The sequence below is a fragment of the Ranitomeya imitator genome, chromosome 6, assembly GCF_032444005.1.
Source record: "Ranitomeya imitator isolate aRanImi1 chromosome 6, aRanImi1.pri, whole genome shotgun sequence".
NCBI lineage: Eukaryota > Metazoa > Chordata > Amphibia > Anura > Dendrobatidae > Ranitomeya > Ranitomeya imitator.
In genome coordinates this window covers 530,549,497-530,576,415 of record NC_091287.1, presented here as the reverse complement: position 1 = coordinate 530,576,415, position 26,919 = coordinate 530,549,497, and the positions used below count along the sequence as shown (strand labels likewise).

The 26,919-nt window shown below is 42.8% G+C and overlaps 1 protein-coding gene across 1 annotated transcript in view; it reads left to right on the top strand.

Moving 5' to 3' along the window:
- The window catches only part of LOC138641512 (transient receptor potential channel pyrexia-like), a 243,104-nt gene that overhangs the window by 146,976 nt on the left and 69,209 nt on the right, over positions 1 to 26,919 (top strand). The window contains exons 14-17 of the mRNA XM_069728992.1: positions 17,098 to 17,268; positions 19,780 to 19,898; positions 22,904 to 23,102; positions 23,526 to 23,727. Of these exons, the coding sequence (XP_069585093.1) occupies positions 17,098 to 17,268; positions 19,780 to 19,898; positions 22,904 to 23,102; positions 23,526 to 23,727 (691 nt within the window). The remainder of the gene's footprint in view (positions 1 to 17,097; positions 17,269 to 19,779; positions 19,899 to 22,903; positions 23,103 to 23,525; positions 23,728 to 26,919) is intronic.

The window sequence follows — 26,919 nt, the reverse complement described above, 5'->3', positions numbered from 1 at the left end:
GCTAGGGTTAGGGCTAGGGTTAGGGCTAGGGTTAGGGCTAGGGTTGGGGCTACAGTTAGGGTTGGGGCTAAAGTTAGGGTTAGGGTTTAGATTACATTTACAGTTGGGAATAGGGTTGGGATTAGGGTTAGGGGTGTGTCAGGGTTAGAGGTGTGGTTAGGGTTACCGTTGGAATTAGGGTTAGGGGTGTGTTTAGATTACGGTTTCAGTTATAATTGGGGGGTTTCCACTGTTTCGGCACATCAGGGGCTCTCCAAACACGACATGGCGTCCGATCTCAATTCCAGCCAATTCTGCGTTGAAAAAGTAAAACAGTGCTCCTTCCCTTCCGAGCTCTCCTGTGTGCCCAAACAGGGGTTTACCCCAACATATGGGGTATCAGCGTACTCAGGACAAATTGGACAACAACTTTTGTGGACCAATTTCTCCTGTTACCCTTGGGAAAATACAAAACTGGGGGCTAAAAAATAATTTTTGTGGGAAAACAAAAAGATTTTTTATTTTCACGGCTCTGCGTTATAAACTGTAGTGAAACACTTGGGGGTTCAAAGTTCTCACAACACATCTAGATAAGTTCATTGAGGGGTCTAGTTTCCAATATGGGGTCACTTGTGGGGGGTTTCTACTGTTTAGGTACATTAGGGGCTCTGCAAACGCAATGTGACGCCTGCAGACCAATCCATCTAAGTCTGCATTCCAAATGATGCTCCTTCCCTTCCGAGCCCTCCCATGCGCCCAAACGGTGGTTCCCCCCCACATATCGGGTATCAGCGTACTCAGGACAAATTGGACAACAACATTTAGGGTCCAATTTCTCCTGCTAACCTTGGAAAAATACAAAACTGGGGGCTAAAATATAATTTTTGTGGAAAAAAAAATATTTTTTATTTGCATGGCTCTGCGTTATAAACTGTAGTGAAATACTTGGGGGTTCAAAGCTCTCACAACACATCAAGATGAGTTCCTTAGGGGGTCTACTTTCCAAAATGGTGTCACTTGTGGGGGGTTTCTACTGTTTAGGTACATTAGGGGCTCTGCAAACGCAATGTGACGCCTGCAGACCATTCCATCTAAGTCTGCATTCCAAATGGCGCTCCTTCCCTTCCGAACCCTCCCATGCGCCCAAACGGTGGTTCCCCCCACATATGGGGTATCAGCGTACTCAGGACAAATTGGACAACAACTTTTGGGGTCCAATTTCTCCTGTTACCCTAGGGAAAATACAAAACTGGGGGCTAAAAAATAACTTTTGTGGGAAAAAAATTTTGTTTTATTTTTATGGCTCTGCATTATAAACTTCTGTGAAGCCCTTGGTGGGTCAAAGTGCTCACCACACATCCAGATAAGTTCCTTAGGGGGTCTACTTTCCAAAATGGTGTCACTTGTGGGGGGTTTCAATGTTTAGGCACATCAGTGGCTCTCCAAACGCAACATGGCGTCCCATCTCAATTCCTGTCAATTTTGCATTGAAAAGTCAAACGGCGCTCCTTCCCTTCCGAGCTCTCCCATGCGCCCAAACAGTGGTTTACTGCCACATATGGGGTATCAGCGTACTCGGGACAAATTGGACAACAACTTTTGAGGTCCAATTTCTTCTCTTACCCTTGGAAAAATAAAAAATTGGGGGCAAAAATATAATTTTTGTGAAAAAATATGATTTTTTATTTTTACGGTTCTGCATTATAAACTTTTGTGAAGCACTTGGTGGGTCAAAGTGCTCACCACACCTCTAGATAAGTTCCTTAGGGGGTCTACTTTCCAAAATGGTGTCACTTGTGGGGGGTTTCTACTGTTTAGGTACATTAGGGGCTCTGCAAACGCAGTGTGACGCCTGCAGACCATTCCATCTAAGTCTGCATTCCAAATGGCGCTCCTTCCCTTCCGAACCCTCCCATGCGCCCAAACGGTGGTTCCCCCCACATATGGGGTATCAGCGTACTCAGGACAAATTGGACAACAACTTTTGGGGTCCAATTTCTCCTGTTACCCTAGGGAAAATACAAAACTGGGGGCTAAAAAATAATTTTTGTGGGAAAAAAATTTTGTTTTATTTTTATGGCTCTGCATTATAAACTTCTGTGAAGCCCTTGGTGGGTCAAAGTGCTCACCACACATCCAGATAAGTTCCTTAGGGGGTCTACTTTCCAAAATGGTGTCACTTGTGGGGGGTTTCAATGTTTAGGCACATCAGTGGCTCTCCAAACGCAACATGGCGTCCCATCTCAATTCCTGTCAATTTTGCATTGAAAAGTCAAACGGCGCTCCTTCCCTTCCGAGCTCTCCCATGCGCCCAAACAGTGGTTTACTGCCACATATGGGGTATCAGCGTACTCGGGACAAATTGGACAACAACTTTTGAGGTCCAATTTCTTCTCTTACCCTTGGAAAAATAAAAAATTGGGGGCAAAAATATAATTTTTGTGAAAAAATATGATTTTTTATTTTTACGGTTCTGCATTATAAACTTCTGTGAAGCACTTGGTGGGTCAAAGTGCTCACCACACCTCTAGATAAGTTCCTTAGGGGGTCTACTTTCCAAAATGGTGTCACTTGTGGGGGGTTTCAATGTTTAGGCACATCAGTGGCTCTCCAAACGCAACATGGCGTCCCATCTCAATTTCTGTCAATTTTGCATTGAAAAGTCAAACTGCGCTCCTTCCCTTCCGAGCTCTCCCATGCGCCCAAACAGTGGTTTACTGCCACATATGAGGTATCAGCGTACTCAGGACAAATTGGACAACAACTTTTGAGGTCCAATTTCTTCTCTTACCCTTGGAAAAATAAAAAATTGGGGGCAAAAATATAATTTTTGTGAAAAAATATGATTTTTTATTTTTACGGTTCTGCATTATAAACTTCTGTGAAGCATTTGGTGGGTCAAAGTGCTCACCACACATCCAGATAAGTTCCTTAGGGGGTCTACTTTCCAAAATGGTGTCACTTGTGGGGGGTTTCAATGTTTAGGCACATCAGTGGCTCTCCAAACGCAACATGGCGTCCCATCTCAATTCCTGTCAATTTTGCATTGAAAAGTCAAATAGCGCTCCTTCCCTTCCGAGCTCTCCCATGCGCCCAAACAGTGGTTTACTGCCACATATGGGGTATCAGCGTACTCAGGACAAATTGGACAACAACTTTTTGGGTCCAATTTCTCCTGTTACCCTTGGTAAAATAAAACAAATTGGAGCTGAAGTAAATTTTTTGTGTAAAAAAGTTAAATGTTCATTTTTATTTAAACATTCCAAAAATTCCTATTAAACACCTGAAGGGTTAATAAACTTCTTGAATGTGGTTTTGAGCACCTTGAGGGGTGCAGTTTTTAGAATGGTGTCACACTTGGGCATTTTCTATCATATAGACTCCTCAAAATGACTTCAAATGAGACGTGGTCCCTAAAAAAAAATGGTGTTGTAAAAATGAGAAATTGCTGGTCAACTTTTAACCCTTATAACTCCCTAACAAAAAAAAAAATTGGTTCCAAAATTATGCTGATGTAAAGGAGACATGTGGGAAATGTTACTTATTAAGTATTTTGTGTGACATATCTCTGTGATTTAATTGCATAAAAATTCAAAGTTTGAAAATTGCGAAATTTTCAAAATTTTCGCCAAATTTCCGTTTTTTTCACAAATAAACGCAGGTACTATCAAAGAAATTTTACCACTATCATGAAGTACAATATGTCACGAGAAAACAATGTCAGAATCACCAGGATCCGTTGAAGCGTTTCGGAGTTATAACCTCATAAAGGGACAGTGGTAAGAATTGTAAAAATTGGCCTGGTCATTAACGTGCAAACCACCCTTGGGGGTAAAGGGGTTAAAGGACCACAGTGTGTAAGACATGCCTAATGTAAAAATACATGCAAAATTCTTTGATTACATCGAGACTGCCAAAGTAAGAGGGCTTAAGAAGTAGACGAGTATCCTTAAGATCTGTGAGGATTTCCATTTGTGAATGTCTCTTCTATGTTTATTAACTTGTAATAAAGTTTAATAGCAGGGTGCAAAAATATTCTGCTCAAAGTGTAATCATTACTTTCTCATCTGGGAGTTTTACAAGGGGGTTAAGAGGTTACATGCCACTCACACGACATGATACATCTTCCTTCGACATCCCAGAAATCATAGACATCTTTCTACATATATGTGGCGCCCCAGGGTCCTGGTCTTCACAGTAACATTGCTTTTCTCACAGGCAGAGTGTTGTTACGCTTGGAGGCAAGGAAGGATAACTTTCACCAGGTAAACACAAGCATGCAACATGTTCGCACTCCAGGCCACAAGAGGGAGCTTTTGATCCTATTCCTAGGTGACTCCCCTATACAAATTGTGGTTTGGAGGGAAAGTTAGGCAGTTCCTGTCAGAGAGACAGAGGGGAAGGAAACAGAGGAGCCGTGCAGCCACAAGAAAGTGCTGCAGCTCCTGGACAGAGACAACTCCGGAAGATGAATATATTACAGTGAGTGTGTAGGAGAGAGGAGCACAGGCGAGGACACCAGGGGGAAGACAGCAGCGAGCAGACTGTCTCCCTGGCCAAGTGCAGACAACCGGTAGCCGGCACACCGAGGTTGTAAGGGACTCTAAGACTTACAGCAGAGACCGGCAGGGCAGCTGAATTGCAAGTTACCTGTCCGCCATACACACCTGAAGACACAGTAACACATAGAGACCGGGGTGTGATAGAGTCCCTGTAAAAAGGCTCGAGTTACCTGTCATACGGGTATTGTCCTATCCTATATGGGGGACAGAGATAAGAATTGTGAGGACCTTATCCGAAGCCATAGGCAGTAAGGGACTACAATACCACCGCGCTAGAGGGAAGGCTCTTAATCTCCACCTGGAAAAGGGGACTCCTAACTTGCCTCCAAGCCGGCCGGACTCTGCCTATCCTGTGATCTGGTACCCTGAACTGTGGCTACCTGAAGTCTTCAGCAAACAAGGTAAAGGGACTGCAAACCTGTGTCCTCGTTCCAAACTGCATCATTCACCACCACCTTCCATCTACACAGCGGGAGCCCTGGGGACATACTTCACCTGTGGGAAGTTATACCATGTAGCTGCAATAACATCACCCCAGAGGACCCCTTAAAGCAGCTTCGGTCCCCACTGACCGAATACCACAGGTGGCATCACAAACAAACATACATTTCAAACCCCCTTTTACATGGGCTCTCAGGGCCACTGACCAGGTCGCCACCGTGACATCCCCCTGTGAACACCGGACCCGGTACCGGGTACCCCACGGCCCTGGCGGGCCAAGTAGAAGCCTGTGGCAAGTCTTTATTGTGGTATTATCGTTCTGTATAACTTTAGGAGATTATCCTGAACTTTATTTTACTATAAACTAACCGGCAAATAGTTGCTAATACTGCTTGTTGTACCTGGCTCTGGCTCAGAAAGGTCACCGACCACTCTTGTTGGCGATTTAGCTGCTCCACATCAGGAGAGCAGCTCTTCTTCAAGGCTGCTCTGTTGACGGGGTGTGACTACCGATGTCATGCTTTTTGACAGTCGGCTTAGGCAGCTGGGAGCCAGCTGTCCATCAGGACTACAGCGGCAGTTACGCCCCGTTAATAGATCAGAAGATAAACCACTGTTCTGTCAAAGTGACATCAGCTGAAGCCAGGAGCCATCTGTGACCGCTCTGTGCTTGCAGAGATTGTCATTGGGCACAACAGGCAGGTACTGTAGGTAGCAACAACCTGTCTGTTAGTTCCTAGGCATGTTTTGAAAAGAAAAACAGTCACAGACAACCCCTTGAGTACTACAGTGTTCATGTGTCCTAAGGGAACCTGTGCATTTCCTTTCTGTTTTTTTTTTTCACAGACTTAATTTCCATTGTGTATTTGCTTCCTAAATGCAATTTTAAGCAATTTTCAAAATTGTCTCCATTGAAAATGTTAAAATGTTTTTTTTTTTTTTCTACTTTTGCTACTGTAATGTCTGTAACTCCTAGATACAGGAAAGAAATATATCTTGGTACCGTGTTAGCCAGTAGATAGAAAAATATTTACAATTGAGAGTCCTCAGTGGTTGATACCTTTTAATGGCTAACTGAAAAGATGGTAACAAATTGCAAGCTTTCGAGACCACACAGGTCTCTTCCTCAGGCAAAGACTAAAACGAATTCTGAAGAATCACATATTTATGCACAACATGGCATAGAAAAAAAAGGGAAAAACCATGGATAAGACAGGTGACATGAAGCAGAATTACCATGGGTGATAAACAGTTACGTCCATAAATGTTGGACCAATACTTAGATAAGGATTGTTTTATTGTCCTCTGATTAGGGTCTCTGTTGTGATGACCCCACATGGTCTGAGGGACAAGTTCCTTAGTTGATGCAAAATGACATAAATCCATGCAACACATTCATTCCTGCAGCGTGAGTGTCAAAGGTCGTCATCAGTTTATATTCCCAGACTCTTCTGTCTCTCTGGGATTTGAAGCTACCTTTTAACACAAGTAATTTCATGTCCATAATGTTATGATTTGGGAGACAAAAATGTATTGCTACAGGTAGATCCATTCTTTTTTCTCTTATTGTATGGCGGATGAGAGTTCATCCTTGTTCTCAGTTTCTGCCCTGTCTCCCCCACATACAGACCCCCAGTTGGACATTTAGTACAAATAATTAGGTACACCACATTAGAAGTGGTTATCATGTTATGTTATCATGATTAAGGGTGCTTGACCACCAGAAACGCGTTGATATCGCATTTTATCCTTTGTAATCGCTGATGTTTTTATCCTCTACTGAAGATATTTTTCAAGTGAATAAAGAAAAGGGTTTGTTTTTTACACTACCTCGTTGAGCTTGATTCCTTATTTCTTCTCTGGCTGTGAACATCTACAGAAGCTCTATCTAAGTTCTTGAAGGCTCTTTGAACATCTATAGAAGCTTCATCTAAGTTCCTGAAGGCTCTGTGGATATCTACATTAGCTCTATCTAAGTTCCTGAAGGAGCTGTGAACATCTACAGAAGTTTCATCAAAGTTTCTGAGGGCTCTGTGAACAACTACAGAAGCTCTATCTAAGTTCCTGAAGGCTCTGTGAACATCTACAGAAGCTCCATCTAAGTTCATGAAGACTCAGTGAACATCTACAGAAGCTAGATTATGCTTGGTAAACAAAATGGAAGTAGCTGTATAGAAGTTAGGAGTAGCTAAGTACAAAATTAAACACCTGGCTGGGGCTGAACCAAGAGGAAGATAGCTAAACTTGTGACAAAACACGAGGAAGCACAAAACTATACAGCCTAAGTACTCAGGCAGCACATAGCTGCCTGAACTGATCTTTAAGGGTCTTAGTTAATGACATTAAAGATGCTTGTGGATTACCGTAGCAACCGAATATGGACCAACACAGAGGGAGCCAATCATAGTCAAAGGAACCAAAGACAGAGCTGAAACTAGTCCAACGCCACCCCCGGCTGGCTTGTTCAAAGAGACCTGTCAATCTTGAGCTGGAAGAAGCTGGCCGTGGCCAACGCCAGACTAATCAGGGTTATTCCTACGGTCCCCAGATGGCTCTCCTTGGCTGCACTTGCTTAGCCAAACTTCGATTTTATTTTCCCTCTTTTGTAAGCCATTGCTATGAGTTCAGTTAGCCATGAAAACGTATCAACCAATGAGGACTCTCCAATCTTAATATTTTTCTATCTACTGGCTAACGGGCGGTACGAAGATATATCTTTCCTTATGTAAACAATTGTAATTTTACTGAATCTGTGCTCTATGTGCTCTGCCTGCCCTTGAAATATAAATTAGTCTGGCACCATGGTAAGTGATTCTGTGAGAGCACCAAAGAAGATTTCTAAAGAAAGGAAGAAATAGTGAAGAAAAGTAATTTATGTATTTTGCCTCCAGACTGTGAAAGTAGTGACAGTTTATTGTTTTATTGATTCTTGTGACTTTCTTCTCCAGGCATCTTCTCAAACTTTGCCATCTGTGAGATGATATTATAAATGATTAATATTTTACTTTGTAAAACAACACGACTTGATATAGCAATATCAGACCATCCATGGCTGCTATATAGTATTCACATTTCTCTAACAAAAAGACTTACAGGCTACAATATATATATATTTATGATATATTAATCTATCTAATATTTAAAGCAAACCTTTTTTCTTGTGCTCTCTGCCCCGACAACGTAAAACAGGTTAAGGTGAACTGAACATACCTTTCTAATATGTCCAGGAACTGTTGTGGACTGGGGTCTAAGAGGTAAGGTTTCTCCTTGTGGAGAGTGACATACCAGCTCTGGCTGGTCAAGGTAAGGAGGCTTATTCACCGTGCAATGCTCCTCTGGGAAATTCAGAGCCTCTCACCTAGCCAAATCAGTTCTCGTGCTTCGCACTGACGAGGGCCATCAGCCCGAAACACCGTGTCTGCGAATTGAGATACTGACTTGGCTCTTATCCTAAGTCATAGAGTTCAAGTCCTCTTTTTCTCTGAAGAGGCAATTTGCACAGGAACTGTTGCGAATCTCACTTTCTGTAACCTGCCATCCACGTGAGTGGGCGGTTCTTCTTCACCAGCATTCTTCCACAACTGTAGGTGCTAGAACTTTCTTTCTCTCACTTCCTACTGTTATCCAATGGCATTCCTGCTCTGGACTGAAAGCCTGCCTCTCTATAATGTCCTTATGGAGTTTGTCAGTGACAGACAGGAGAGCAAGAGCAGAGTGACAAAGAAAGACCCAACCCTATTTCCTGTATAGAGACAAAGACCTGCATTCACTTTTTGTAATCTATTTCAACATCTTTACTGCTAGAAACAAATTTCTGTTTAAGTCAGACAATGGAGAGCATTAACTGAACCAGCTCCTCACATAACCATATCTAAGACTTCTCCTGTGTATCATCCAAACTCTGGAAATCATTACCCTCACCAGTAAAATTCTCCCCTGCCTTGAAAATCTTTGAAAGCAACATGAAAACTCACAATTCCACCACCCTGTGAGTGACATCTCAGCCGCTCTCTAGGATAGGGGCGTGCTGACTTGTCAGTATTGTGAATGACAGCCCAATTGCCAAATCTGAGGCAGGGGTGTACTGGGCTCTCGGTATTGTGACTGACAGCCCAGCTGCTCATCTGGCCGGCCTCCAGGGTCTTCCAGGTATCACCTGTTATTGGTAATTACCTAACTTTTTAGCTGGCTGGCTGTTATCAGACCATTGCCAGTTGTAGCTTTTAGCTCAGTGGTGTGTATGTTCTGTGCTCTGTATTATGCTATTCTGATCTTTGTTGGCAGACCTTGGATTTGCCTTTTTGACTACTTTTTTGGATTACCCCTTTGCCTTTGTCGCACTCTCACCTTAGTTAACAGATCTCGGACTTTGCCTCTGACTGTTTGTATTATTGCCTTTGTCTACGACGTACCCTCCTGGCATTTGACCTCTGAATTCTTCACCGCCTCACGGCTTGCCTGGTTAGTGACTCAGTGTCACGAAAACTAAGTTAATAAAAAAAGCCTCCAACCAAGAATATCCCTGGTGCAACTATTTTTAATAAGAATCTACCGGCCTCAACTACTGTCTTCTTCCCTTTCTCTGTAGATTGTAGGTCCTCGTGGACAGGGTCTTTTCTTTCTCCCTGCACCAGTCAGAGACATTTAGACTTGTTCATTGTACTGTTATACTTCATGTTATCTACTATATAATTGTCTAAGGGTCACTTCCGTCTTTCTGTCCTTCTGTCTCTCCCGGATATTCATTGTTCGCGGCCTCTGTCTGTCATGGAATCCAAGTCGCTGATTGGTCTCACCTGTCATGGCTGCCGCGACCAATCAGCGACGACCACAGCCCGATTAGTCCCTCCCTACTCCCCTGCAGTCAGTGCCCGGCGCCTGCTCCATACTCCCCGCAGTCACTGCTCACACAGGGTTAATGCCAGCGGTAACGGACCGCGTTATGCCGCGGGTAACTCACTCCATTACCGCCGCTATTATCCCTGTGTGACCAAGTTTTTACTATTGATGCTGCCTATGCAGCGTCAATAGTAAAAGGATCTAATGTTAATAATAATAAAAAAAATAAAAAATCATTATATACTCACCTTCCGCCGCCTTTCACGCACCTCGCGACGCTCCGGTAACCGCTCCATGCAAGAGGCAGGTTCCAGTGGCAAGGATGGAATGCAACAAGGACCTGCCATGACGTCACGGTCATGTGACTGCGACCTCATCACAGGTCCTGCGCGCCTGCGTGAGAAGGGCCTGCCGTGACGTCACAGTCCTGTGACCGCGACGTCATCACCGGTCCTGCGCTACCAACCCTGGGACCGGAAGCTGCCGAGTGCACCGCACACAGGCGACATGACTACAAGGGCTCCCTCGGAAGGTGAGTATATGTTTATTTTTTATTTTTTAACCTGTGACATACGTGGCTGGGCAATATACTAAGTAGCTGGGCAATATACTACGTGGCTGGGCAATATACTACGTGGCTCTGTGCTGTATACTACGTCGCTGTGCAATATACTACGTGGCTCTGTGCTGTATACTACGTGGCTCTGTGCTGTATACTGCGTCACTTGGCAATATACTACGTAACTAGGCAATATACTACGTGGCTGGGCAATATACAACGTGGCTGGGCAATATACTACGTGACTGGGCAATATACTACGTGGCTGGGCAATATACTACGTGGCTGGGCAATATACTACGTGGCTGGGCAATATACTACGTGGCTGGCCAATATACTACGTGGCTGGGCAATATACAACGTGGCTGGGCAATATACTACGTGGGCTGTGCAATATACTACGTGGACATGCATATTCTAGAATACCCGATGTGTTAGTTAGTTGCATCTAGTCTTATATAAAGTTAGATTGTATGTTATGTACTGTAAACTGTTTACACTATTTTCATGTAAATAGTGCCACAGAATTAACGGCTCATTCTGGCTAGGCAATTTTTTGCCCATTAAAGGGATTGTCCAAAATTTAGATACTTATTATATAGAAGTAAATTTGAGAAAGAGAGTTACATGCAGTGGCTACCAAAAGTTTTGCATTTTTTTTTTAAATGTGATTACTTCTGTATGGTTGTTGTGATGCCATTTTCCTGGTGATTTTAGTAAACCAGGAGCACATGGTTGTCAGCTACAAGGATGACAATTTTGTTTGACATTGTTTTATCCCTTTATGTGTTAGTTTTCAACATGTGCTGGGCCAAATGTTTTGCATATTTTTTCATGGGTAGTCGAATCTTGCCTAAAATTTTTTCTTTTTTTGTGTGTTTTTCGGTTAAAGCATGGCAAAGACAAAGTCAAATTTATCACCAGATGTCAGGAAGCTTATTATCCTGAGAATAAAGTCAGACAAACCCCTAAATGAGGTCGCTATGGAATTCACCTGCTCTCAGAGTCAAGTGTCACGTATAATAAAGAAAGAAAAAGAAGAAAAAATAAGTTTATGGAACAGCTGATAAACCTAGAAGTGGACGACTATGGAAAACTTCTTCCAAAGTTGACCAAATTAATAAGTAAAAGCCAGTATCTGATGTCCATAAAAGTGCTGTGCAGATTTCACATGAAATGTGTAATGCAATTGCAAGGCAGTTGCACACACCGTGTAGCACCACAGTGCAAAGCGAGGAGCGCCACCAGGAGGTGACAGAGTAGTCAGACAGGCCGGTCAGCAACAAACAGGAAGACAAAGTACCAGAGGTCACAGCAATGCTCGAGGCCAGAGACCAGCCAGAAATCAGAACCAGATGGGAGTGCAGGATCCAAAACGTAAGACACAAGATGTAGTCGGGGCATGAGCCAGAGAGTCAAAGCCAGATGGGAAGTGTAATAACGGAGATGGAAAGCAGGAGGCAGATTTCAAAATACAAGCCCAGTCATACACTGTAGGAAGCTACCAAACACACAGTCAAGGATAGGGAACGAGTCAGGCACAAATACGGATAATCGTAGGCATAAGGATCACGAGGGTATACGGGTCAGCTGCTCAAGCCAGGGGCTTGAACTATCACTGACAAATGCTAACAGGAGTGGCACCAATAAATAGCCACCCACAAACCAAAAAGGGGCAGGAAAGTTTAACCCCACCATAACCAGGCCGGGGAAGGAAAAGCAAGAAGCAAAACCCGACCTGTATCATGACAAAATGAATGAAGAATATAGGGTCAAAGTGAGTCACCAAACTGTTGGGGCAACGGCTAAGAGCAGTAGGGTTGACTGGACGAGTTTCCTCTCTGCAAAGAACCAGAAGACAGATGGGTCTAAGGTGTTATGGTAGGATAAATCCAAGTTCAATTCAAGTTCAATCTGTTTGGTAGTGATGGCAAGCACTATATATATACACTATAGTGATGTAAAGTACCAAACTCCTACAGTGAAACATGGTGGTGGCAATGTCATGGTTTGGGGCTGCTTTTCTGCATCTGCCATTTGCCCTTGGCATAAAATTGATGGAAATATGAATGATACCAGGTAGAAGGATATACTGGAGCATGTAAAGCTGCCACATGGTAAAACCAAAGTAGGCAGGGGCTGGAAATTCTAGCAAGACAATGATCCTAAGCACACATCCAATTTAGTAAATAATTGGTTAGCAAACAAAAATGTTACTCTCTATGTTGTGAGCAATAAATAGTATACAACTTCATGCACTTTCAATTCATCGCCAGGAAAATGGCATCACAACAACCAGACAGAAGATATCACACTTTGAAAAAAAGGAAAACTTTTGGCCACCACTATGATATTTGCATGAAGCTGAACAGAGGGCCCCCCAAGTCAATGTTACTGGTGGGCTCTTACCACCCCAATTCAACACTGCAGAGGCCCATAATCACAAATGAAATTGCCGAGTATTGGCTCATCTAAATGGGTTATGGTTATGGGCACTCTAAATCAGAATCAGGATCATTCTCCTGAAACTGAAAAGAAAGAAAAATGTAAATAAAAACAAATCATGAATTGTTGTCTCACATGTTTCTGGCAGCTACTAGCTCTCTCCTGCCCGGGGTGAGGCAATATGAATTCATACATTTGTGATGACAAGTGACTCATTGACCTTTCATTCTCGTATTCTCAACCCTACCAACTACCAGAAGCCGCTCAACAATAGTATTAGCTCAATCCGTGCTCAAGTTTTCAGTTATAAAGCATTTAATAGCAAAGGGAGAAGGAAGACTGCTGGACCCACTCTTTTCATTCAGTAATACGTTTCCCTGAGGCCACAGTCTAATTAGCTTTTGATGAGACTTTCTTTGACTTTGCCCACTGGGATCTTTGCATTGCTCTTCCATGGAGAGAAATGCTTCTTTGGTGTCTGTTTTGAATTTGCTTCCTCGGTATGTATTATCTGTTTTTGTGCCATTATGACTCACTATCCGCAGCTAACCAGATGCTGAATTAACCTGTTCATCATTGAAGATCCTCAAGTCATATTCATCTATCCTTGATGTTCCCATCTCAGGGGTTACTATAGTTGTTCGACACAGCCTGTCAAAAGCACTGCTGTACAGCTTAATTGAAATGTATTCTCAGTTATTCCCACCTTTCTTTTTTTTTAGAACTTTTCTACTTAAACATAGCAGGTGTCAGGGATGGATTGACCTCTGTAGATACGTTTGACATGGAAACATTTCCATTTTGCAATCTTCATTTCTTGATTAACTTTCAGACCTTTAATATGCTGTTTTCAGCCTGATCCAAGTTTCAGATTTCTCATGTATGGGAGTGTCCCTCTCAGGAATATAGGCTGGATGTGAACTTGGTGTGTATCCAGGATGCTGCTGTTTTTACTTTCTTTCATGCATCAGCACAGCCCCATAACTGCAGTTTTTTATTCTCTTTGTGCTTTTCTCCTTATTTATAGTCTTTTTAGTTCTCTGTCCTCCATAAAACGTAAAGGGAACCTGTCAGGTCCAAAAACATTATTAAACTGCAGATAAAGGTTAATTAGCAAGTTAATAGTTAATGATGGAGCCCGAGCACAGTATTGAAAGTGCTGCACCCAGGAGAAAATAAACTTTATTTCCCCTGGGAGCAGCCGGCTTTCAGTCATGTAGGCAAGACCAGACCAATTACAGTGATTAAAACGCCCGGACATTGACTGACAGCCGGATTAGCAGTTCATAAGTACGTACAGAGCCACCTGTCAGAGATTGTAAGGTCGTGGGTACAGCCGCCGCTCTCAGTGCTCTGAGTAACGGTAATTGCACCAAACCTGCCTGCATGACTGAAAGCCGACTGCTCCCGAGAGAAATAAAGTTCATTTTCTCCTGGATGCCGCACTTTGAATACTGTGGCCAGACACCTTCATAACACTATTAACCTGCAGATTAACCCCATATCGGCAGGTTAATAAAGGAAACTTGTCAGATCCAAAAACATTAAGTTTTATGGAGAACAGCGGAAAAAAAGATTACACCGGCCAAGGAAGAATGATGGACACAAGTTTACTGTTCCAGCAATCAGTGGTGGTCTCAGTGGTGGGAAGTGGAAACACTCTCTACTTATCAGTTATTGCCTACCCAGTGGAATTGCAATAACCTAGTTAGGCGTAAGCTGCAATACTCTTTTAAAGGACACTGTATTTTCTTTTTGTTTTTATTATCTTCAGCTGCCCTCATTGTATTTAGGAGGATCTCAAGTTGTGAAGTAAACCAGCTTTGCCTCATACTTTACTAACCAGTTTGGCAACTGCTTAACAAAGGGCAAGGCAAAGCTAGTGTAGCGCTGTGCTCGGCACCCCTGCATCGTGCCCTGTTTTGTCACCATGCAGTGACCCCGGCTTACTTACCGCCCTGGCCGTGGTGAGATCCCTGGCTTGCTCCAGTCCCTGTCTTCTTCCTCCTCTGCGCATGCAACGGTGTCTCAGCGGCGTTCATAGGGCAAGGGTGCGTATACTCCCCTGTTCTTAAAGGGGCAGTGTGCGCACATGATAAATGCTCCCAGCAGGTGCTAGGAAGCATTTAGTAATATGTGCATTCCCCTGCAAAGTGTCTCCCAGTCAATAGCTGGGAGACAACACCCTCCCCTACTGAGAGGCGCCTGAACACCCCCTTTAGTTCCGTTAGGTGGTTGAGGTCCCCTTTCCCTCATCTGATAATGTCCCGTATCCTGAGAACCTGTGTATCTGCCCTTGTATCCCTGTGACTGCTTTGACGGTGTCCGTACCCCATGGTCGCATCGACGGTAACTGTCTGCCACACTTGGGACTGAATACCCAAGCCAGAACAGTGAACGTTTCCCTGTGGCTGCCCTGTCTGCTTGTCCTGAAAGGCTGTCCGGTGTAAACTTGTCCCGAGAGGCCGTCCTGTGTGAACCTGCCTCAAGAGGCTGTCCTATCCAGGACTGTGAGCTTATCCCCATGGCCGCCTGTGTGAACTTGTTCCGAGAGACTGTCCTGTGTGAACTTGTCTCGAGAAGCCGTTCTGTGTGAACTTGCACCAAAAGGCTGTCCTATCTGAATTTGTCCCAAGTGAGCATCCTGCTCTGTCCGAGAAGCAGAAGTAGCATCTCTGCCCTTTGGGGTCAGCAGCTACGGCCGGATGTCACCCTGGAGTGGTACCTGGCAGCTACCTACCGCACAAGTCTGACCTCACCACTAGAGGCTCCAGAGAACACCAAGGTAGCAGCTTAGTCACACCCCTCCAGGGTAAGTCCAGTCTGTGGCACAGTGGGTCCATGAACCACGTGCACCACCTAGGAGCGTAACAGCTAGTTAGTTCAATGCATGTGATCTTGCGCTTTCGCAGTGAGGGGCACCGCAGAGGGTTGTGGGATCCCTCTCTGCATGCCCGGAAGATTGGATCCAATTTTTGCTACAAAGTCACTTCTTTTAGGAAGGCATTAGGGACATATTAGAATGTTTGATAAGGGATGTAATTTAGAAAACTCATCTGTTCCTGCTCATTGTTTTCTTAAATAAAAAGGATAGCCCTATATAAACATACATAGGATAGCTGCAGACTGTAACTATTTGTACGTGATCTTATGCCACTCACCAATACTGACTAGACGATTAAAGTCAGTACTAATAATGAATTTGATTGGTGGGTCTAAAATTGGAGTTCCTGTGGGCCGAGTCTTGGTTTTTATCTCTATTGAACAGTAGAATTTTTTTAGCTTTTCATTCACATCTTCTCTCATTTGCAGTGGATGTCTGAATTTTATTTCTCAGCACTGGAACACTACACATTGGATAGATTAGAAACACTCGGAACTTAAATGGTACAATTACTTTCCATTTTGTGAGCTTTAGAAAACCTTTAAACTCACAGCCTGATAATTGTGAGATTAATTTCTAATTTTAACGTATTAATATAAACAGTATTAAATGTCCCAAGGTGCGGTGTTTTACACAGCGTCCGGCAAAGGTCAGAGGTTTAATCCTAATTTATAACAATGATAAAAAAAATTAACTTTTGATATTAAACGCAAATTAATAGATCATTACATGAAGATTAGACAAGGGCTATTTGTTGTAAACTGTATTATTTACAGCAGATGAAATAAGTATTGATCATGTCACCAGTTTTCTAAATAAACACAGTAAAAAAGTATTGAACACATGACAAGGAAACTTTCAAGTAGTTTCAAAATCACACCTGAGCAATGCCTGTGACTAGTTTCTCCATGCAGGAGGCATCTTGAAGGTGTCATCACCAGCAAAGACTTTTGTACGAAGTATTAACTAAATTTCACTAAGCCTGTTCAATACTTTTTCCCTGTGTCATTTCTCATTATTGCACATAACTTAATTTATGGACATATATGATTTGACTTCTTTGCCTGTGTGGATTGGATGGGTTGATAACGACATCTGGTGAGAATTTTATGTTGATAGCACCTTTAGAAATATATTTACTTAGAAAATTGGTGACATGTTCAATACTTACTTCACCCCTTGGATATGTATTGTAATATACAGTGAGAGCACTGACATTAAACCCTATTCTTAGTTGTATTTTAATTAAAGGGTATGTATATTATGCAACAGTGTTGTTTATTGCACCAATGCATACAATTTTGACAACTTAGTACTTTTCTAACACATTTTCCTGTACCCTAAATGACAGTTTCCTATACAACTGTATAATTTTTTATCTCTCTCAGGAATGTCTTCGATTGGATTGTGTACTTTCTACTTCTGGCTGTTATTCTCACACATATAGCGGATGTGGTTGTGCAGCAAAATTCTGACCTACATGTTTCTCATGTGCGAGTCTTTGCAGTCACCATTGTCTTTCTCTGGCTGCGGCTGATGAAGCACGCCAGAGCCATCCGGTAAGTAGTAGGATAGGTTTGCTGAATCCACCTGTCGATAGTTTATAAGTCAGCGGTATATTTGCATCCATACTTTTTACACTGAAATGGATATAATTATTATCTATAGACTAATTATAAAATGATCATATGATCATTGCGTTATCTGGACTCCATGTATCCTGTTTCGGGATTCTATCTGCTTTCATTCTCCTTCAATGAGAGCTTTTATCTTACATAGTGTACAGCTTATTGCCAAAGAGATTGGCCACCAGAGCCTAGCCAAGTATGCAGTGACTACATTCTAGGCTGAGAAGTTAAGGTTGGAGATACCACCCAACTCTCACCAGTCCTCTGGTTTCTATACAGCTGTTATCTGCTCACGTCCCCTTTCCTCTTAGCTCCTGACTAAATTTCTGTTATCAGTCTTGAAAAATCACATAGTCCCCCGAGCATGGGCATTTTCCAGAGCAGTTTTTCTAATCATTGCTCTCTTGATCAAAAGCCCCATTATCTGTATTTGCAAATAAAATGACAACAGGGTTGACTTCCGAACAATCACTGACTAAGGGCTCATACTCACCTGCGAGAAACTCTGATGAGTCTCGCACGTCAATACCCGGAACTCAGGAGCGGAGCGTGCGGCTGCATGTATTCCTTTGCGGCCGCTCGCTCCGATCTGAGTGCCGGGTGCAGTGCCGGGTATTGACATGCGAGACTCATCCGAGTTTCTCGCAGGTGAGTATGAGCCCTAACAGTTAATATGTCTCTGTAGCATAAGCTCTGCAGCATGACAAAGCTACTGAACCAGATCTGTCACTCCCTTTTTTAAGTCACCTTTTTTTTCCTCTAGTGATATTTGTTGTCATTTTTTTCTTTTTCAATTTTACACAAAAGAAAAAATGCTGTTTATTTTGTTGTCTTTTACCCCCCTTGCACTTTTTTAGAGCAAACAGTTGCATGTTCTACTAAAATGTTGCAGAATTTGCACAGAAATTTCAGACGTACATAAAATCACTTCAAAATCTTGTAACTTTTTTAAAATTCACAACCATCCACAAACATCTGGAAAACAAAAAACTCCCCCACATTGGCAAACATGATAAACAGACAGGACACACGTCCAGAGGGAATGCGATTATGTGAGTAGTTATATCTAGCAATATCCCATCTTTGCACCTTACCAACCATTGTTGTAGATTCAAAACAATCAGTGTTTTTTTTAAGCAGGAGCTTATCATTTTCAGGACTAGGTGTCGTATGTACAATAGTCCAGCTAATCTGTGTAACTTCACCTCCACCAATTGGCATCTTGCGCATATTGTACATATTAAGCTACCAATCAGTGGTGTTGGCGAGATTATACACAGCTCAGTATTCTGACACTGATACATCTACAGCAGCGAAAACAGGGATTCTATCAACACTGCACCAAGCAGCCCAGTAAGTGACACATCGCTGGAATCAGGGTATCTGCCCCTAAACATGCCGCTCTGAGATTACATAGCAAAAATCTGCAGACAGATTCCCTTTAAGCTACTGTTGGAATGTTCTTAGGAGAGGCCATCAATATCAGATCATGGGGGATCTGATGCCCGGCTCCTCCCCGACTGGTATATGATAAGCACCCTGACATACAATTGTATTCAAAAGTTTACATACCCATACCGAATTTTTGCTTTCTTGGCCTTTTTTCAGAGAATATGAATGATAACACCAAAACTCAACTATGCAACGCATTTTTCTTCAAGCGCCTCCTTATTGTGCTTCTTGAAGTAGCCACACCACTAGTTTTCAGAGAGTTCTGTATTTCAGCTAATGTTATTTGTGGGTTTTTCTTTGCATCACAAACAATTTTCCTGGCAGTTGTGGACGACATTTTTGTTGGTCTACCTGACTGTGGTTTTGTTTTTACAGAGCCCCTGATTTTCATTTATTAATCACAGTTTGTACACTGCTGACTGGCATTATCAATTCCTTGGATATCTTTTTGGATCCCTTTCCTGTTTTATGCAATTTTTCTGATTTCTCCATGACTCACAACCCAGAAACATCAGTGGCTGGATGAAAGATGCAAGAGTCTGTCTGGATCCCAGAAACTAACTCATCTTTTATGCACACACACTGATTACAAGCAAACAGGTCACAGGTGAGGATGTTAACTTTAGTAGACATTCAATTCCATTTGTGTCAACTTCTGTGCATGTTATCAGGTCAAAATCATCAGGGTATGTGAACTTTTGATCAGGGTCATTTGGATGGTTTGGGTTGTTATTATGATTTCAAAAGAGAAAACACAGTGGTTTGACAATAAATGGCTTCACCCAACCACTAACCATGAGTTGAGAAAAAGTTTTGGTGTTATCGTTCATATTCTCTGAAAAAAGACCAAGAAAGCAAAAATTCTGCCGGGGTATGTAAACTTTTGAGCTCAACTGCATATGACGTATTACTAATGGCTTATATGCACACACTCCACGCTCTCATACTTGGCACTTTTTGTAATGTTTTTTTCTTATTGTTTTTTATCAGTCTTCTTGGTCCATTCATTGTGATGCTTGGAAAGATTGTAACTGACATCTTAAAATTCCTGTTTCTGTATGGAGAATTTTACATTCCTTATGCCTGTTCATTCTGGATCATTTTTGGAGGTAAAGTGTTCACATTTTTATTATCATTCGTATATACAGGATGTGATATTTTTATACAATACCAGACAAATCAAGGCTATCAAATGCCGGAAGCAAATAACGATTTTCCACTGTGCACTAAGCCGTCTCTTCTGAGCCACCACCACTACAGCCTGTACCCTGCAGGGATCACAACCCCTATTACATCCCATCCGAATAAAATAATTACATGGAATCGATCCAGACGCAGATCAGATGCACTGTGCATAATGTGTAAATAATAATTTAGCCCTTTGCGTAATAGTGGGAATACACTGCAAATATATAAAACCACCTCTATGTCAGATTGTATTTGTGGTGCTGTACCAACAAAGTAAGATAATTTCCACTCATTGTTTTCATTTGTGTGGTTTGCTTCGTTACATTTTTTAGACTTTATTTCTGAAGATCATTTGTTTTCGTGTCACTGCATTTATAGACCTATAACATTTTTACGTTTTTATTGACGATGCTGTATGAAGCCCTGCTTTTAGTAGAACAGCTTGTCCTTTGTCAGAACACAGAAGTATTAGGGCACACTTCTTAATTATTGAATTCAGTCCCATTTCCACAGTGCATAACTACCAGCTCTCCGCCATGCTGTCTGTCTTCGCTAACATGTGACAGACCGGTGCAAAGCTTACGGATACCAGCTCAGTCCTGTAAGGGTAGGTGCACACGGTCAGGAATCGGCAGCGCTTTGGACACAAAAATGTGGCACTCCAGGAGTTCGGATACCACAGTAGTGCTGTCTTCCTCACGGGGAGGATAGTGCTATGTCTGGAGACAAGTGGGATTTCCTTTGGTAGGTTTACACACACACAACACCTTCCAATTCCAGGCCAGGAGGGGGAGCTCAAAACCCTGTTTTAGGGCAGCTTCCCTGAATAAAGATCCTGGTTTGGAGGTGGAGTGAGCTGAGTTTGGAGTAGGAGTCTGTGTGCGAGAACAGACAGGAGTGGAGCACAGAGGAAAGTGAGAGCTCTAGGAGGCCACGAGCAGGCCTCTGAAGAGTTACAGCGCAAGAATCCGGGTACTGGGAGCCTGAGGCTTTTGTGGATTATAAAACACAGAGCAGAAACGGAGGGTATTGTTCTACAAGGACTTTGCCCATAATTACCTGTGGCACAGCAGCACCCAGGAGCCTGGAGTCACCGAGAACAGACCCCAGTTTACACGGCTCGAGTTGCCTGCCATACAGGTACCTGTCCTAGGACAGCAGAACGATTAAAGACCTTGCTGAGACACTTAGTGGCAGCAGACTTAGAGACAGAAAGCGCAGAGTGGTAGACTCCCACCTAACTTACCCAGGGGGACTGTGGTTGCGGAAACCAACAGTAAACAAGGTAAAGAGACTGCAATCCTGTGTCTTTGTTCTTCTCTGCACCTCTCACCATACCAACATCTACACACCGGGAACCCTGGGGATACACTTCACCTGTGGGAAGATATACCACCTAGCTGCCATAACATCACCCCAGCGAACCCCTTAAAGCAGCATCACCCTGACCGAATACCACAGGTGGCATCACGAACATAAACTTTATTCTCTTTAAAGACCTTCCCCTATTACATGGGCGCCCTGGGCCATGGACCGGGTCGCCACCGTGACATCCCCTGTGAACCACCAGACCCGGTACCGAGTAACCCCTAGCCCGCAGGGTGACCCACAATCATAGCTTCCAGATTTGTGGGATCAGTTTGGGGAAGACCCTTTTCTGTTCCCCATGACTGTGCCGAGTGTACAAGGTCCATAAAGACATCATTTGTGAAGTTTGAGGTTGAAGAACATGACCGGCCTCTCAGAGCCCCGACCTGAAACCCATCCAACACCTTTGGGATGAACTAGAATGGATCTCACAAATACTCTTCTGGTTGAAGGGGCGAAATTTCCCACATATTAACTCCAAAACCTTCTCAGAAGAGCGAGAATGTCATATCTGCAAAGGGACTGCCACCATTAATGTCAATGGATGTAGAATGAGACATTGTAGAAGCTCATGTAGGTGGAACGTGGATGTGCTTCAATACTTTGTAGTACCGAAACACAAGTCCAGAAAATATGATCGCGAGAGCTGCTATCAGTATTACATCTTCCCACAGACTTCAGGGATTGCTGGATTTCATTTGTGTAAGAGCTCAGGAGTGTGATAATAGGTCATGAGAATTGACTTTTCCTTCTTAATGTCGCAATATCAATGTTCAGGAGTGTATATGCTGTCTGTTATCTGTTGGTGTAGGTCCACTGTGTTTTATGAAGACCAAAGTCAGCGCAGCCGTCTGCCAGGAAATTTTAGCGCACTTCATGCTTCCCTCTGCCTACAAGCTTTTCATTCTCCAGCAGGACTTGGCACCTGTCCACACTGCCAAAAGTACCAGTACCTGGTTTACAAACAACAGTATCGCTGTGCTTGATTGGCAGCAAACTCGCCTGACCTTAACCCCATAGTTCTCTATGGGGTATTGCCAAGAGGAAGATGGGAGACACCAGACCCCACAATGCAGCCGAGCTGAAAACTGCTATCAAAGCAACCTGGGCTTCCATAACCCCTCAGCAGTGCCACAGGCTGATCGCCTCCATGCCATGCCACATTGATGCAATAATTGATGCAAAAGGATCCCTGACCAAGTATTGAGTGCATTTACTGAACATATATTTCAGTAGGCCAACGTTTCGGATTTTAAAATCATTTTTCAAGCTGGTGTTATAAAGTATTCTAATTTACTGAGATAATGACTTTTGGGTTTTCATTGGCTGTAAGCCATAATCATCAACATTAACAGAAATAAACACGTGAAATAGATCCCTCTGCCTGTAATGACTCTATATAATATAGGAGTTTCACTTTTTCCGAATCCCAACCTCAGGAGCTTTTACTGTCCTTCATATTTCTACAATGCGTCTCCAAACGTTCTTAGGACAAATAAACCCGTCCATTGAAGAAATGTATTATGTGCCACTGGATATTACTTCTTTATTTTTGCAGGTCTAGTATCCAACATGGCCACTGTACCACAGATGTTGTTCTCCATATTCCGCATGACGCTGGTGGATGACTATGGCTTTGAAGACATGTATGCTGTTGATCCCGTAATGGCCTATATACTGTGTGGAACATTTTTAGGAATCTCCTCCATCCTCTGTATCAACCTGCTCATAGCGCTGCTTGCTGATACATTTCAGAGGTATTGCTTGGATAGATAAGGCTACGTTCACACTAGCGTTTCCCGTTTTGCGTCGTGTTTGCGTCGGGCGACGCAGCGGCGACGCATGTGTCATGCGCCCCTATATTTAACATGGGGGACGCATGCGTTTTTTTTTGTTGCGTTGTGCGACGCATGCGTCTTTTTTGCCGCAAGCGTCGGACCAAGAAAACGCAGCAAGTTGCATTTTTCTTGCGTCCGAATTTCGGCAAAAAACGACGCATGCGTCGCAAAACGCAGCGTTTTTGCGTGCGTTTTGCCGCGTTTTTGCGTGCGTTGTGCGTTGCGTCGCCGACGCAGCGGCGCACAACGCTAGTGTGAACGTAGCCTAATACTGATTTTTGTGTGTTTCTATCGACTTCTCTATCTGTCCATAGAAATATTTTGTTTAATCTTCTTTCGAAGGGTTTACGATAATGCAACGGCCAACGCAGCCATGCAACAGGCAACTATGCTGCTACAGATAGAGGAAAACCTCAGCAAAAAAAATAAATCTAAGTTTGATCACTACGTGCACAGCAGCTGCGCCCCTCTGTCTCTCTTCTATGACGATGACCTTACAATGGATCAAGATGAAGATCTGAAAAAAGTCACCATCCAAATAAAGGTAAATTTCTGCATCCAACACATGCCATGGTTGTGCTAAGATTAAGATTGTGGTTGGCTTCAGTTCCTGGTGGTGTCTTTCTGATCAGTAATATTTCAACCAAATTACTACTATCACCAGTACATATGAAAGCCTCATGTATGGTTACTCAATAACTAAGTGGTAAGTACAAAGTATAGCATCTTTGTAATATATTTTTGTCACTTATTTTCTTTTTAGTTTGCTTAACTTCTTTCAGTGTACAAAATAAAATTGATAACTGGAAACCATCAGCATGTTGTTGCTACTGGATCTGCTATTTTTTTTAATGTGTCTCCATTAAAGAGTAGCAATTTGACTCATGCTGCCCTGTGCTGACATCCAGACCTCTGTGGTAGCAGGTCTTCATATCTGTGCCCAGCATCCTGGACCCTGCAATGTCATGATAAGGGTCACATCGCAAGGCACTTATGATTTTTGGCCAAGGATGCCAGGCACAGAAGAAGACCGACTGTCATGGAGAACCAAACTGGACATTGGACCAGGGCAGCACAGATCAAGTTGCTCATGTGTAGCTAATACTTTGAGGGGAGGGGGGGATGTCTTAGACTTACTCTTAGGCCGGCGTCACACTCAGCGTATGCAAATACGGTCCGTATATTACGGCCGTAATACGCTGAAAAGTCCCGAAAATAGTGGTCCGTAGCTCCTCCGTAGGCAGGGTGTGTCACCGTTTTTTGCGCATGGCATCCTCCGTATGTAATCCGTATGGCAGCCGTACTGCGTGTTTTTATCGCAGGCTTGCCAAACCGACATACGCCTATACAAGGGATCCATGTGTTAAAAAAAAAATAAAAACATATATACTGTCTATATATATAGTGTATATATATATATATGTCAGTAGACACATATATATATATATATATATATATATATATATATATTATTCCTTCATACAGCGCGAGATAGCAAAAAGCCGGTAATTCAATTACCGGCTTTTGCTTTCTCCTTCCTAAACCCGACATGATATGAGACATGGTTTACATACAGTAAACCATCTCATATCACCATTTTTTTTGCATAATCCACACTACTAATGTTAGTAGTGTGTATCTGCAAAATTTGGCCGTTCTAGCTCTTAAAATAAAGGGTTAAATGGCGGAAAAAATTGGCGTGGGCTCCCGCGCAATTTTCTCCGCCAGAGTAGTAAAGCCAGTGACTGAGGGCAGATATTAATAGCCTGGAGAGGGTCCATGGTTATTGGCCCCCCCCTGGCTAAAAACATCTGCCCCCAGCCACCCCAGAACAGGCACATCTGGAAGATGCGCCTATTCTGGCACTTGGCCACTCTCTTCCCATTCCCGTGTAGCGGTGGGATATGGGGCAATGAAGGGTTAATGCCACCTTGCTATTGTAAGGTGACATTAAGCCTAATTAATAATGGAGAGGCGTCAATTATGACACCTATCCATTATTAATCCAATTGAATGAAAGGGTTAAAAAAAACCACACACATTATTAAAAATTATTTTTATGAAATAAAAACAAAGGTTGTTGTAATATTTTATTTAACGCCCAATCCAATCACTGAAGACCCTCGTTCTGGAAAAGAAAAAACATAATAAACCAACAATATACTTACCTTCCGCAGATCTGTAAAGTCCAACGATGTAAATCCTTCTGAAGGGGTTAAAACATTTTGCAGCAAGGAGTTCCGCTAATGCAGGCTGGTCCTTGCTGCAAAACCCCGGGGAATGAAGCTAAATATAGGTCAATGATCTATATTTAGCTTCATTTGCGGTGAGGCGCCCTCTCGCTGGCTGTTCATAGATCGTGGGAACTTTCCTAGAAAGCCTGGGAGCCTGGGAGCTTTCTAGGTAAGTTCCCACGATCTATGAACAGCCAGCAGAGGGCGCCTCACCGCAAATGAAGCTAAATATAGATCATTGACCTATATTTAGCTTCATTCCCCGGGGTTTTGCAGCAAGGAGCAGCCTGCATTAGCGGAACTCCTTGCTGCAAAATGTTTTAACCCCTTCAGAAGGATTTACATCGTTGGACTTTACAGATCTGCGGAAGGTAAGTATATTGTTGGTTTATTATGTTTTTTCTTTTCCAGAACGAGGGTCTTCAGTGATTGGATTGGGCGTTAAATAAAATATTACAACAACCTTTGTTTTTATTTCATTAAAATAATTTTTAATGTGTGTGTGTTTTTTTTTAACCCTTTCATTCAATTGGATTAATAATGGATAGGTGTCATAATTGACGCCTCTCCATTATTAATTAGGCTTAATGTCACCTTACAATAGCAAGGTGGCATTAACCCTTCATTACCCCATATCCCACCGCTACACGGGAATGGGAAGAGAGTGGCCAAGTGCCAGAATAGGCGCATCTTCCAGATGTGCCTGTTCTGGGGTGGCTGGGGGCAGATGTTTTTAGCCAGGGGGGGGCCAATAACCATGGACCCTCTCCAGGCTATTAATATCTGCCCTCAGTCACTGGCTTTACTACTCTGGCGGAGAAAATTGCGCGGGAGCCCACGCCAATTTTTTCCGCCATTTAACCCTTTATTTTAAGAGCTAGAACGACCAAATTTTGCAGATACACACTACTAACATTAGTAGTGTGGATTATGCAAAAAAAAATGGTGATATGAGATGGTTTACTGTATGTAAACCATGTCTCATATCATGTCGGGTTTTAGGAAGGAGAAAGCAAAAGCCGGTAATTGAATTACCGGCTTTTTGCTATAGCGCGGCTGTATGAAGTAAGAATATATATACATATATGTGTCTCACTGACATATATATACAGTTAGGTCCATATATATTTGGACAGAGACAACATTTTTCTAATTTTGGTTATAGACATTACCACAATGAATTTTAAACAAAACAATTCAGCTGCAATTGAAGTTCAGACTTTCAGCTTTCATTTGAGGGTATCCACATTAAAATTGGATCAAGGGTTTAGGAGTTTCAGCTCCTTAACACGTGCCACCCTGTTTTTAAAGGGACCAAAAGTAATTGGACAATTGACTCCAAGGCTATTTCATGGACAGGTGTGGGCAATCCCTTCGTTATGTCATTCTCAATTAAGCAGATAAAAGGCCTGGAGTTGATTTGAGGTGTGGTGATTGCATTTGGAAAGTTTTGCTGTGAAGTAAACATGCAGTCAGAGGAGCTCTCCATGCAGGTGAAACAA